The sequence below is a fragment of the Apis dorsata genome, unplaced genomic scaffold (genome assembly GCF_000469605.1).
Source record: "Apis dorsata unplaced genomic scaffold, Apis dorsata 1.3 scaffold_249, whole genome shotgun sequence".
Lineage (NCBI taxonomy): Eukaryota > Metazoa > Arthropoda > Insecta > Hymenoptera > Apidae > Apis > Apis dorsata.
Window position 1 is genome coordinate 70,716 of NW_006263528.1, and position 14,898 is coordinate 85,613.

Sequence of the window (14,898 nt, forward strand, 5' to 3'; positions counted from 1 at the left end):
ATATCGAATGATTTAATGAATTATTTTAGAAAATTCCAATGTATATTTTATATAATAAAAAAAATTATTATATATTTTATATTTGAATAACAAAAAATATATTACTATATTAAAATACTTAAATTTTAATGTTATGAATATCTATATTTATATTTAAATTGTCTAATAAAAATCATTTTTATGAGTTACCATACTACAATGCATAATTCATTAACTACGATATTACGACTTGACATGTAGATATGCAATATGACTCATTTTAGTTTATAATTCATGAAATTTCTTTTGCTCCTCGTGATATTGAGATTCTCTAAATTACTTAGAAAACATATGATATACAATATGGAAATATATTTATAATAAAATATTAATTATAACAATTATGATTTAAGGAACATTAGTTTATAATACAATAATGTTATAATTTAATTCATCTATCAAATTTTCTTATAAAATTTTAAAATTTCAAATATTTTAATAAGATTTATTTATTTCTATTTTTATTATTTATCATTTAGTAATATCACTTAAATTTAATGAATTTCTTTATAATTTGTGAAATATTCTAATTGTATAAGAGGAATTTTAAATTTATAATCCATAATCAATTCCAGTAATCTAATTGAACTCCGGTAATACACTAAATTAATTTTATCTAACGTAATAAAATCATTCATCGAATCAATATTTTGATCGAGCAAAATACTTTTTTTAAAAAATAAAGATAAAGTTTTACATCATACAATAAAATTTTTTTATTGACATTTGTTTATATTTATAAGATTACATATAAGATTTCAATCACTTATAATATAAATATATATATATAATTTAAATGAAGATTAAATCCAATAATGAATATTCAATTATTTCTTGTTATCGATAAATTTTATATAAACACATATTTAATAATTTTTTTATAAAGTTTTGAAATAGAATGTAGGAAATGAAAGTGAATGTAGAAATGAAGTACGATCAATAATCTACAGATACAAGTATAATCCTATCGTTCATATCATGATTAGATCACAATTACATTTCATTGATATTTTTGAATTTTCAATTTATCATTTATGAATAACTTGTGCATAAATCAAAATAAAATTAAATAAAATTACAATAATATTAATGTATATTATTATCGATTTTAAATATGTATTAATAAAAAAAAATATAATTATATCAATTATTTTTTAATCACATAAAATTAGAAAATGTATTTAAAATAGTTGTAAATTTTACTTATATCAATTTGCAAAACAATTTTCATTTTTTCATTTAATAATAAAACTTTAATTTGAATTATGAATACATGTTTTTATAATTTGGTATCTAGTATTATTTTAAACAAAAAAAAAATAATGGATATATTCTTGAATTCTTCAAATGTAATAATTTACATGCAGGTTTGTAATAAAATATATAAACATGTATAATATAATATGTTTTAAAGAATATATCTACCTCAAATATGACAAAATGTTAAAAATTACTTAATTGTTAAATTTGATTATATTGACGCAAATATATATATGTTATCACAACTGTTGCTTTGCGTAATAGATTGTCAGTAATATTTGCTATATAAAATAAAAACTTTGTGAATATATCAATAAAATATTTACAGATATCAGTGTACTTGAAAAATTAATTTTCTATATTCAAATGAGGTATCATAAAATATAAAAATACAATAATTGTTTGAATTATAATTGTTAAAATAATTTGAATTTATTACGATATTTTCAATTAATATGCACGACACTGCAATATGGTTTCTATTTTATTGTCTTTTGTGCAAATGAAAAGGAAAAATGAATTTAAAATTATAAATGATAAAATGATTGTTATTTTCTAATAATAATTCGTTTTTAGTTTTGAATAAACAAAAATATTATTTATTATGATTCTTGTTATTTCATTTAAAATTTAAACATTTGTTTTTTTTTATTATTATTATATTTTTAATGAAATAACATAAATTGATTTGCATCGTTTTCTTTGTATATTGTCTGCTTAGTGCGGAACTTTCTACTTTCGAAGTATGCTATTTGTAAGTACATACGTAATGCAAATATATAGGTCATTGATAATAGTAATCTTTTTTTCGATATTTTTAATAGCTAAAATTTATATAATTATACATATAATTATATGTATTACTTTAATTCTATCTATGCATTACTTTAAGTCTATTATTTATTATATAAGTTTGTATTAATAAATTGAAAAATTAAAAATTAATTATTACATTCATAATAAATTTTTCTAATATGAACAATATTATTAAAAAAAATCTTATCTTAACCTTGATATAATTGGAAACACATATTACATATTTTTTAAGATTTTATCTGGTTTGTAAGCATGTAAATAGAGATATGTATCATAATTCTTTTATAACTTTGTCATAATTTATTAGATTTCTCTGAATTTCATTTAAAATCAGTAATCTTTCAGGAAACGATGGAGAGAAAAAAATCGATTGAGTCTGGCAAAGATACTGACTATGGAACGTGAGTATTGCAACTAATTATCCCATTGCAATAAAATTGATGAATTGTTTTTGTTTATCTTTGTTTATTCAAAGAATTCAAATGTATAAATTTAATACATTAATGCATAATGTTTCATATTTAAATAATAATAATTAATTTAAAAAATATTTTTTTATTTAAGAAAATTTTTTATTGTTTAAAAATTATAGAAATTATATTTATTTAATGCGAGATATTAATATTTATAATATTGATAATCTTTTAGCGTTAAATACGAAGATGAACTTGTATCTTCCTGGAAATTTTGGAAAAAAAGAAGATATGTAGTCGCAATATTAACATTTCTCGGATGTTTTACATCTTATATTCTTCGAGTAAATTTAAGTGTAGCCATTGTTGCGATGACTGCGGAGGTTCGCAAAATTGATGAAAATGGAAATGAATATTTTGTAAGTTTGAATTAAATTTTAATTGGTTTAAGATCAAATTTTTGTTATTATTTCTTATAAATTTTTTTTGTTTTTATTATAATTATAAGATATATATATATATAATTTATTATAATTATTTTATTTTGCTTACAATATAAAAATTTTAAATTTCAAATTTTATCAAAATTATGTTACTTAATATTTACATCATATTGGGAATATTATAAAAATAAAGATAAATAAATTAACAAAAATTTGATAACAAATTTTAACATTGTTATCATCATAAATTCAGTAAGTTAATGGATTAATAGTAATATATTAATGCAATTAAAATGAAAAATTTCTCTTATCTCTTATCTTTTAATGCTGTGTTATCATATTTTCTATGTGTTATATTCAATAAATTATTTATTTACGATTTTTCAATATTTACGATTCATCATAAATTTTTGGAAGCTTAAAAAAAAGAAATATACTATAATAGATAATAAATTTTAATTTTAAAATGCATTTACAGGAAAAAGAATTTGACTGGGATTCAAAAACACAAGGACTAGTTTTAAGTTCCTTTTTCTATGGATATATAAGTACTCAATTACTTGGAGGATTGCTTAGCACACGTATTGGCGGAAAAAAAGTTTTTGGTTTTGGAATTGCAATTACTGCTTTTCTTACAATTATCACACCACCTTTAGTTAAAGTGAGCGTTTACATTTTGCTCGCTTTGCGAATTATAGAAGGAATTTGTGAGGTAGACGATATTTAATTTTTAATTATTTAAATTATTTTATTTAATAAATAAATCTATAATTATTATTTTAAAAAAATTAGAATGAAATAGAATGAAATAGAATTAGAATTATGAAATTTCTTTTAAAGATATGTATATTTAATATGTTATAAAATAGGTACAATATATCATAGAAGGTAATAATTTGAATTCAGGGTGTAACATATCCTTGTATACATGCAATATGGGCACAATGGGCACCGCCATTGGAAAGATCAAAATTAGCAACCATTACATTCTCTGGAAGTTTTTTTGGAACTGTATTTGCTATGCCAGTTGCCGGATTGATGACTGAATATCTTGGTTGGCCTTCTGTTTTTTATGGTTTTGGAGGAGCTGGTCTTATTTGGTTTTTTTATTGGTGGATAGTCATCAAGGATAGACCAGAGGACGATAAATCTATTTCAAAAACTGAACTTGAATATATTAAAAATAGTCTTGGAAATTTAAAAGAAGAAGTAAATGTTAAAAAAAAAAACTAATTACAATATTATTAATTTTTATTTTTATTATCAATTTTATTTATTATGAAGAATTAAAAAATTTAAATAATTTTTTTTTTTAAAATTATATAATTATATTGTTTTTTTAGTTTTTCGCTTTTATAAATTATTACCAATAATTTTTATAACTCTTTCATAGAAAATTAAACATCCATGGAAAGCTATGCTTACATCTCCACCAGTTTGGGCAATTATCGTAGCTCATTTTAGCGAAAATTGGGGTTTCTATACTATGCTTACTCAGTTACCAACATTTATGAATGGTTAATTGATATTTAATAAAATGATTAGTTAAGTAAGCATATTCAACGATATAAATTACATTTAAATAATTTATTTTTAGATGTACTTGATTTCAAATTGGATAAAACTGGATTTTTATCTGCATTACCATATTTAGCTATGACTTTTGTTGTTCAATTTTCTGGGCATTTAGCAGATTATTTAAGAATGAAAAAAATTTTAACGACTACGCAGGTCGTTATAAATGTTATAAATTTTAAAACTTTTCTTTTTTTCTTGTTAATATTAAAAATATTCTAAAGTGATCATATTAGTTTATTGTTTTCAAATTTTGTTCAATTTTATTTTTTATATAATGAAAGAAAATATTATCATACTTATGTTTTAGGTGCGTAAATTATTCAATTGCGGAGCTTTTTTATTTCAAACTATATTTATGACCTGTACAGGTTTTATTTCAACAACAGCAGGAGTTGTTATTTCTATCACTATAGCTGTTGGTCTTGGTGGCTTTGCATGGTCTGGTTTTGGGTAATTTTTTTTAAATTTCATATAAAAATATAAATATAGAAGAAAAATAAATAAGCATAAGAAAAAATACTATTATTTAATACTATATTTATAATATAAAAAAATATTATATAAAATATAAATATTATTATTAAAAAAGAAAAAAAAATTTTTTATACATAATCATTCTATAAATTGTTTTTATTGTTTTATTATACAGAGTAAATCATTTAGATATTGCTCCTAAGCATGCAAGTGTGCTTATGGGAATAGGAAATACTTTTGCCACATTACCTGGAGTTGTAAGTCCTATTATTACTGGATATATTGTTCAAAACAAAGTGAGTTTTAATTATAATAAAATATTTATCTTCAACTAAAGTAAAAACTTTAATAATAAAGAAATTTTTTTACAGAGTCCTGAAGAATGGAGAATAGTTTTTATCATTGCTGGTGCAATTTATTTAATAGGAGCTATAATATATGGTTTATATGCATCTGGTGAAAAACAAAAATGGGCACAAGAAAATGAAAAGGAAAACATAGAATCAAAGAGATCTTATGATAATCCAGCAATGGAAATAGATAATTTATAGTATAAAAAAATTTTATTAATAATTACATCAGTATTTATGATACATACAAATCATTTAATATTTGACTATATTTATATTTTTATTGTATATACATGTTACAAATTATTTTTTTATCTAAATTTTTAAATTTTAAATCTTTATGAACACAAAATATTTTATCAAATATATGTATATATAAAATATATATAAAGTATTACAAAATAAACTATTTTAATAAACATTTTGACATTTTATCATGTTTTTTCAGGAATATTTATATATTTATTATTTATATTATATATTTTGAAAATAAAACATAAATATATAAAAATATAAATTCTTTTTTAAAATTTAATTACTAGCGTCCTATATTTTTATAATATTTCAATATGTATATTGAAATATTATAAAAACTATTTATATTATAAATATAACTATTTATAAATATTATGAATATTCATGAATATTATGAGTTGTATTATGAGTGATAATATAACTTCGTTTCGTATTAAAATATTCATATTATATATCGAAGTATTTTAAAAAATTATTATACATTTTAAATTAAGAATGCAATATCTATATTTTTTACAAAATTATTTTTTACAAAATTATACATTATTATTTTATAATTATTTTAAATATAATGTAAATTTAAAAAAAATAATAAAAGATATATTTAACAGACGTGCCATTCTTTGTGATCATGAACCAAGAATAAATATGGACAAGGAAAGCAAATAGCTTAAATAAGAAAGACAGAAAGTAAAAATATAAAAATCAGTATCATCTTCAAGGTATCATAAATAAAACATAGAAAAAAAGGACAGAAAACAATGAGAGGAAGATAGATTAAGAATTGAATAACAGCGACATCTCTTAAATGTTAAAGATTTTTTTTTTTAAAATAAGATATAGAATAAAAATTGAGGATCAATGCCATCTTTTAAGTTTTATTTTATTTTATTTTAAAAAAAAGATATCTTTGGTACTCGACAGATGGCATTGCCAGTCAATTCTTATCCTATTTTTATCCTTCTTCTACTATTTTCTATCCTTTTTTCTGTGTTTCATTTACGATATTGTGAAGATGGCGTTGATTTCAATATTTCTATCCTATGTCTATCCTTATTCATTTGCTTTTCTTGTTTATATTTATTTTACAAATTCATGTGTTCAAAAAATGATATCAATTTCTTATTAATCTTTTTTGTTTTCTTTATTTAATTATTTAAAATGACTACTTTTTTATACATCATAATTTAAAAATATAAAAAAATTTTTAGAAATCCAAATTAATTAATTAAATTGTTCATCTTTTTTTATGTTACACATTTTGTGTAATATCACCACCAGATGGTGCTAAGAATAAGATTTGGTATTGTGTTACTATAAAACCGTTATTACTTTGTATAAATCCGGATAATTGAGTACTGGTTGAATACGTATTTAAGAAAACTACGAATGAATGAAAATATTAATGCATTATGTTTTATTTCTCACATTATTTCTCAATTATTTTATAAAAGATAATTTATAATGGGTGCATAAATATTTTACATCAAAACAGAAATCATTCAGAATGAAAGTAACCGCCGTTAACGAAACGGTAACGAATGTGTATATAATAATTCAAAGATGTCAGAACGTGTTTAAATTATCATTATTATGGAATTAACAATGGAAGATTTTAACGATGGTGTGGATGGTAAATTGGCTTTTAGAATGCGAAAAGTCAATCCAGAACAATTTCACACTCTCGTCAAAATGCATTTATCTTTTGAATTAGACCTTAATACCGAAGAGTAAGATGATTTATTTAAATTATTTAAATTTGAATTTAAACATTGATATTATAAGTTGTATGTTGTTTGTCAAAATAAAATATATTTTATAAATTGTAAAATTAATTATATTATAGTAGTGACTGCATCAATGAAAAGACGAAATTAAAAAAATGGGGTCTCTTAAGTTTTTCAAAAAAACCTAAATCGACAATTAATTTACAAAAAGGAATTGAAGGTGCTAGTTTATCTGAAGATGGAATAAATCAAGTGAAACAGTTAATAGAATATTTATCTAAAGAACAAAGTAAGTAAAAATTTATTTATTATAAAAATTTATATTATAAAATTTAAATAATTATTTTTTTTTATTTTCATATCTAAATGAAATTTAAAGATATTATTCAAGAAGGTATATTTCGACGTACTGGTAAATTAACAAGACAACAAGATTTAAAAATTGCACTATACCAAGGTAGTCCATTAAACCTTAATGATGGTCGATATAGTGTACATGATTGTGCATCAGTATTAAAAGGGTTTTTGGCTGATTTACCAGAACCATTGTTATCAGATTTACATTATCCTGCACATTGTCAAATTGCTGGTAAGGAATTAACTAAATTAATTTTAATTATGTTATTTTAAAATTTATTATTCTTGATTTTAGAATTGTGTAGTTCTGATGTAAGTGGGAATGATGCTAGATTATTAAGATCTTTGCAATTACTTTTATTGCTTCTACCATCTATAAATAGAGTTTTACTTAAATATATTTTGAATCTTCTTAATAAAACAGCTAGTTTTGAATCTAATAATAAAATGAATTGTGATACTCTTGCTACTCTTTTTACTCCACATTTAATGTGTCCAAGAAAATTATCACCAGAAGCTTTACATATTAATTCTCAAAATTTATCATGTTTAGTTGCTTTTATGATTAGAAAAGAAAATGAATTATTTGAAATTCCACCAAAATTAGCTACAGATATTAGAGCATATTGGGTAGAACAAGAAAGAAAATTACTTAGTCCTAAAAATACAGATGTAAGTTTTTTTATCTAAATCTTTAATAATATCTTAAATTTAATTAAAACAATTGTTATATATATATAGTTTAATTAAATAATTATTTATTATTACAGTTAAATGAATCTATACAAGATACAACAGGTACAGCACATACAGTTTTCAGTTTTGTGGATCATAAATTAACAGCAAAAGCAAATTCTACACAAGATACTCAAGCAGCATTAGCACAACTTTATGCTCATATACAAGCTATGCCAGAATCAGCTAAAAAACGCAGACTTGTAAAACAATTTAATAAGGAAAATGGTCAAGGAACACCAAGACAAGTTAAGTACTTTCGAACTAAGAGTCTTGGAGATTCAATTAAAAAACATATATTTCAGAAAAAGATTTTGGGGCATAAAAAGTTTGATATTAATATAGGTTGCAATATTACTAGATCTAATAGTGAAGAAAATATATTATCATCGGTAAGATATATACAACATAATATTTTTTATAATCAATATTTGTTTATTTCATAACAGCATATTAATTTTATAATGCATAATAAATATTTATAACAATCTATAATTAATGTATTTTATATGCATGTTTGTTATTATACAGAATTTAGAAAAGTCATTACTTCAAACAAAAGTTTTATTTAGTAAATCAGATGATGAACTTAGTATGGAAAATTATGATACAAATAATGATAATTTTCTTCACACTAAACATATTAGTAATAGCACTGGTAGTCTTAATACTTCTACATTAAAAAGTTATAAAGACAAAAGAAAGGCTGTACTAATGAAATTTATAAATATAAAGGAACAAATGAATGATCAATATCATAATTGGCCTGTACATAAATCAAATAAAGGATCATATGAATCTATAAATTCAAAACCAAGTAATACAAATATATCTTTACAAGATTTTAATAGCAAGGAATTTGAAGATAATAATACTGCAATTAATACTATTAGAATATCTAGACAACTTAGTGAACCACCAGATATGTATTCTTCCCAAAGTACTTTGTATGAAACTAGTAAAAGTGAATTATTTAGACAGAATTCAGAACCTATAATTACAGCACAAAAAACCATTCATGGAAACATAACATCCATTACAAATTATATTGAAGACAATAAGAAAGTAATGGAACATTCAAAATTGGAATCTCAAATTGATAGTGCATGTGTCCATTTATCTCCTGTTGTAAAGAACAGACTTTGGAATGTGTATGTTGCGCATACATCAACACCATCAAATTTATTACGTAAAAGCTTAGTTACTAACGATTATATATTAACTCCTATTACTAATAATGATAAGAGCATGAGTCCAATTACACAAAGTGCTACTAAAATGACAAAAGCTATGCAGGTATGCATTTTATGCATAATATTATTTCTTCTATTATTGCATCTATTATTGTATAAAATATATTTTGTAATATATTTTATTTATTTTTATTATTATTTAATAATTAGATATTTATTTATAGTTTGTAATGTATAATTATAAATTTGAATTAGTAATTTTTTATATTGATTACAGGAAACAATGATGACACCACGTTCAAGAAAACCAGTAATGATGATTTCTGGATCAAATTTATGTAATCTTGCTTCTGTTAATAACAGTTGGAATCAATATAATGTGTCCAATAACATACACAGATCAAATATTGATATTATTAGTTCAATGAATTATACTTCAATTCTAGAAGAATCTCAAAAACTCAATAATACAAACAGTGAAATTATATATAATGAAATTATTGACTTGGAAAATAAAGAAAACTTAAACAAAAGTACAACAGAAAAACAAAAATTTGTTACATCGATTACTGATGATTGTTATGCAATCAAACAACAAAGTACTATGTCTATAACAAGCACATTTAGAGAATATTTGTTGTCTAGAAGTGTATTAACTGCTAGTCCTGTTGATCTCAGTTTTTCATCGCGTACAGGAGACTTCGAACAATCAGAATCTGATTTAAACATTTTAAATGAAGATGGTCTTTCTGAAAGCTTATTATGTTGCTTAAATGGAAATCAACCAGAATCTGATACTTCTGGTATCGTATCTGGAAGTACGAATAGTGCGAACAATTCGTTGGAAAAAAATGATGAAATGGCAAGCTCACCAAGAAAACGAGCAACTAGTTTACAACGTAATGATTCTAAAAGATCAATAATGGAATTTAAAACATCAAAAAATATACATCAAAAAGAACAAGGTTTCAGGCATAAGCAATTAAGTGAATCAACATTAAATTTGGTAAAAATAAAAGACACATTTCAAGAAACTTCATTTTGATTGTGAAATAATCACAATATATCCCAAAAATTAAAATAATATTTAAACATATAAAAGTTTTATATGTTTAAGTTTATATGTTCACTTGTATATTTTTATATACACTTATTTTAATAATTTTTATTTTAGACAGACAAATGAACATAAAAATCTATAATATTGATAGGTTTATTCAATTGTGTTTTTAAAACAAAATTTTAAAATATATTGTCATTGATTTTTGGGGATTTCCATTACTTTTGTGCTTTTATAATAAAAATAGATTGATAAATATGTAATATACTTGAATTCGTAATATTTATATAGTAAATAATTTGTACTAAGATGTAATATTTAATGCTCTAAAAAATTTATACATTATTATATTACATATATTTTGTTAATTTATAATTATTCATTATATGAATAAACTTTTTTTGCATAAACAAAAATATTGTAATTATATTTAAAATTAGTTAATAAATTCATATTAAAAAAATTAATTAATGAGTTCATATTAAATGCAATGATTATAAATACATTCATTTCATTTTATAAGTTTAAGTGCATTATTTAACAATATGGAATCAAAAAAAAAAAAGTTAAAATATATTGTAATATATTTATGTGATTTTGTAAATAATACAAAGAACATTTTTTTTTAATATGAATATATATACATATTCATTTTTTATGATTTTTATGAAAAATATTATATATTAATAATAATATTATAATAATATTAATTTAATTTAATAATATTAATTTAATAATATTATAATAATTTAATTTTATTAAGTCTATAATAGACTTAATGAAAAGGAAGATACAATAACTTAAAAATCGTACATTTCATTAATATATTTAAATATATAACATATCTTTATATTTTATATGTAAAAGCAAAATACAATATAATATTGTAAAAAACCTAAATAAGTTCAGTATCATTCAAACAATATTATAATTAATATTATATAAACAAGGAGACAAAAAACTATAATTGTCAAAGAATGATAATATTAAATTATTTATCATGAATATGTACTATTTGAATTAAATCTTATATAATATATTAGATTTTCTAAATAAAATATTTTAAATCATGAAATGATCTTATATATTTTTAACAAAATATATTTTATACATTTATTAAATATTTAATACATAAGTAACATTTACACATGATATCTTTTATGTTCAATCAAATTTTTAATCAAATTGTTCATCTTTATTTTTAATTCGAAGTACAAAGAAATTATTCAAACAAGAATTCTTTATATAAAACAAAGCATTTAAAACTGATCATAGAAAAATATATGATTATTAGTGAAATATATAATCTGTGAATATAATCAATATATTTACTTATGTATTTAATATAGTCAATAAAGACTATATATCAATTATAATATTTTCATTTAAATATAATATTTATATATAGCAGAAATTTAAAGATCTTTAAAAGTATGATACAATTATAGTCCATACATTTTCTACATTATAAATACAGGATTAATATAATAAAAGTAAATTATATAAATTTTTATATTATTGATAGCTTAAGTCAAACTTCAATTGTACTAATATAGTTTTATAAAGAAATTATTGGGCATAATTAATAACTATTTTTATCTTCACAATTATGTAATATAGTTACATTTTACAAATTATCATCACTAAATATTATCAGAAAGATAGTGATGTATAACATGAATCACACATTTCAGAATTATGTGAAGACGTGGATGACAAAGTATTAGTAGTTAATGATGTCGATATGGGTCAGAACATATCATCATGACCCATATCTGGAATATATGATAAACCTCGTTCCTTCAAAGTTTTATTTATTAATCTCTTTTGATCTTGTTTTAATTCTTGTTCTCGTCTTTGTGCATCTAAGATATCATCAACAGATACTTCAGTTAATGGTAAATCCCTTTCTTTGTCTCTGTCCTATAATAATAATCATAATGTTTTACTAAAAAAAATTTTTTTTTAAATAATATAATTTTATATATAAGATATTACTATTTCCCCCAAAAGAACAACATTTTCTCCTCTGACAATAAAAATGCCTCTTGGGATATCTCCATATTCTTTGCCAACATGAATTCTTTCAATTGTACGATGGAGCACAATATTAGCAAATTGATCAACACTTCTGAGATATCCAATTAATGTTCTGCCATCTCTTAGTAAAACCATAAGTTTTTCTAAACAAGAATTATATACAATATTTCAATGAAAATAATTTTTATCAAAATAAATATTAAAATAAACAAAATGTTAAGTTTTACTGAAAATTTAGAAATTTATGAAAAATTTTAAAAATATAAATATAATTTTGAGAACAGTTTAAATAATATAGTTTTATAATAATAAAAGTTAATGTCTATTTATATTATATTAAATTTTTTTATATAGAGTACAGTTATATAAATTTTATACTATATATTTTATAAAAATTGCACTTAATAAGATTAAATGTAAAAATATAATAACATACCGGTATAACCTAACAAATGAAATATTTATAATGTTATTTAGATAACATAAATACGTACTGTCAAGTTCTTCAAGCAGAGATGCCGTTCCTGGTAAAATGTTCATTTTGAAATTTCTTATATTTCTGACAGAAATATTTTTCAAATTAAAATTAAAACCTTATACGTCAGCTTAACCTGTAGTGAAATTTAAAACTAAAATCATTTTGTTTTTTTAGAGTCAATAATCATTTGAATTATTTTAACTTTTAATTACCGAATGAATAATATTAGTAAATTTATTTAACTATATAAAGTGAAGATAATAAAATTATAATCATTATTATTTTCACATTTCTCACTTAAAAGATCCATATAAATCGATATATTTCGCTGATTTTTTATTGGTCAAATAAAATCAATTTGAATCATCGAAAAACTAAGCAAAAAATATAATTGTCATAAATTGTCAAAATATTATTATATTATTTTTAATTTTTTTTGCAATTAAATTGTATAAATAAATTATTAGATTAATATACAAAAATCAAAATATATATATAAAAATAAATAAAAATGAGCATGAAATAAATATATAATTTAATTAACATTAATATTTATATTACATACTCCTTAAATATAATAATATCATTACTTCAAAATATGTTAATCATAATATATATTTATTAATTTAGTAAATCATTATAAATAATGAATATAAAAAAAATACGCATAAAATTATGTACATATAAGCAAACATTTATATTATTTTAGATCATAAATTTATATGAATATTATTTATGATGTAACAATAATATTAATAAGAAATATTTGATATATCAATTAAAATTAAAATTATAATATACAATTTTAATATATTAGAAATTGTAATTTATCATTTCATTATTCAAATTTTGTGACAGCATATACATAACCTATAATGAAACGATTTCATGAAACCAAATTATTTCGGCAGTTTTTACCATTTATGATACTTGTTATAGGTGGTTCATTCTTCATTCAAGAATTTACAAAATTAAAGTATGTATTTTAATATTTAATAATATAATATTTTAAAAATTTATTCCAATTTTTCTAGATATAAATATCCAAAAGTTATATCACAGGATTTCAAAATGGAAATAAAAAAAAAAGGTATTGAAATGAAAAAATCTTGTACTCTTGAAGAGGAATATGAGAAAATAAAAGTAAGTGAGATTTTAATTAAAAAACATTTATTAAATTAAAATATATATATCAAATAATATGTATACTAAATTATATTAAAATAAATATTGAGTATTCAAGAATATAGTTTATTTTTTTAAAGAGTAAAAATTATTTTAAATATTATTAACAAAAAATTAATAATAAAAATATTAAAATGCATAATAATAATAACAATGAGAGAAAATTAAGATAACAAGATAAACAAGATTTATTAACGTGTATTATGTATTATTGAATGAAAATGCATGATAATACATCTTATTCTTTTATTTATAAAAATAATATTATTATTGTTATTGAACAAAATATTGCAATTATATCAATACATTAAATTAATTATAAAGTATAATAATGTTTAATTTAATATTATTATAGACTTTGGATATTGATAATTGGAAAAATGTTCGTATACCACGACCATGGGAGGAACCAAATAGTCCAAACAATTAAGATTTAAAAAAAAAATTTTCATTTTAGAAAAAAAAATATATATATAATATAGTATATTTATATTA

At 20.4% G+C, this 14,898-nt stretch overlaps 4 protein-coding genes across 7 annotated transcripts in view; 3 read left to right on the top strand and 1 right to left on the bottom strand.

Annotated features, from left to right (window-relative positions):
• Nucleotides 1–5,587, top strand: part of LOC102672014 (vesicular glutamate transporter 2) — a 6,562-nt gene extending 975 nt beyond the window's left edge. Inside the window, exons 1-10 of one of the 3 annotated variants that reach the window (XM_031510653.1) lie at nt 2,005–2,053; nt 2,461–2,516; nt 2,764–2,947; nt 3,450–3,683; nt 3,878–4,180; nt 4,365–4,488; nt 4,569–4,702; nt 4,857–4,999; nt 5,199–5,319; nt 5,395–5,587. In XM_031510653.1, the coding sequence (XP_031366513.1) occupies nt 2,045–2,053; nt 2,461–2,516; nt 2,764–2,947; nt 3,450–3,683; nt 3,878–4,180; nt 4,365–4,488; nt 4,569–4,702; nt 4,857–4,999; nt 5,199–5,319; nt 5,395–5,574 (1,488 nt within the window). In that variant the 5' untranslated portion in view covers nt 2,005–2,044 and the 3' untranslated portion in view covers nt 5,575–5,587. Of the gene's footprint in view, nt 1–2,004; nt 2,054–2,449; nt 2,517–2,763; nt 2,948–3,449; nt 3,684–3,877; nt 4,181–4,364; nt 4,489–4,568; nt 4,703–4,856; nt 5,000–5,198; nt 5,320–5,394 lie in introns of those variants that run through there. The other 2 variants (XM_006616052.2, XM_006616053.2) reach the window with 2 other exon arrangements.
• Nucleotides 5,588–6,893: 1,306 nt separating this feature from the next.
• On the top strand, nt 6,894–11,164 carry LOC102671889 (rho GTPase-activating protein 24-like). Its single transcript, XM_006616051.1, has 7 exons — nt 6,894–7,358; nt 7,475–7,644; nt 7,735–7,944; nt 8,008–8,384; nt 8,483–8,839; nt 8,979–9,743; nt 9,918–11,164. The coding sequence occupies exons 1-7, from the start codon at nt 7,222–7,224 to the stop codon at nt 10,683–10,685; spliced, it is 2,784 nt and encodes a 927-aa protein (XP_006616114.1). The 5' UTR covers nt 6,894–7,221; the 3' UTR covers nt 10,686–11,164.
• A 1,108-nt stretch (nt 11,165–12,272) lies between these two features.
• LOC102671752 (U6 snRNA-associated Sm-like protein LSm1) lies at nt 12,273–13,494 on the bottom strand. Of its 2 annotated transcripts, XM_006616050.2 has the most exons (4): nt 13,431–13,494; nt 13,235–13,351; nt 12,699–12,883; nt 12,273–12,623 (listed from the first exon to the last, which is right to left on the bottom strand). In XM_006616050.2, the coding sequence occupies exons 2-4, from the start codon at nt 13,278–13,280 to the stop codon at nt 12,450–12,452; spliced, it is 405 nt and encodes a 134-aa protein (XP_006616113.1). In that variant the 5' UTR covers nt 13,281–13,351; nt 13,431–13,494; the 3' UTR covers nt 12,273–12,449. The 2 variants fall into 2 exon arrangements, with proteins under 2 accessions (XP_006616113.1, XP_031366510.1); XM_031510650.1 differs by lacking the exon at nt 13,431–13,494 and having other exon boundaries at nt 13,177–13,258.
• Nucleotides 13,495–14,015: 521 nt separating this feature from the next.
• On the top strand, nt 14,016–14,882 carry LOC102671616 (cytochrome c oxidase assembly protein COX16 homolog, mitochondrial). The gene is made up of 3 exons (XM_006616049.2): nt 14,016–14,194; nt 14,253–14,361; nt 14,759–14,882. The coding sequence occupies exons 1-3, from the start codon at nt 14,094–14,096 to the stop codon at nt 14,831–14,833; spliced, it is 285 nt and encodes a 94-aa protein (XP_006616112.1). The 5' UTR covers nt 14,016–14,093; the 3' UTR covers nt 14,834–14,882.
• Nucleotides 14,883–14,898: the final 16 nt, after the last annotated feature.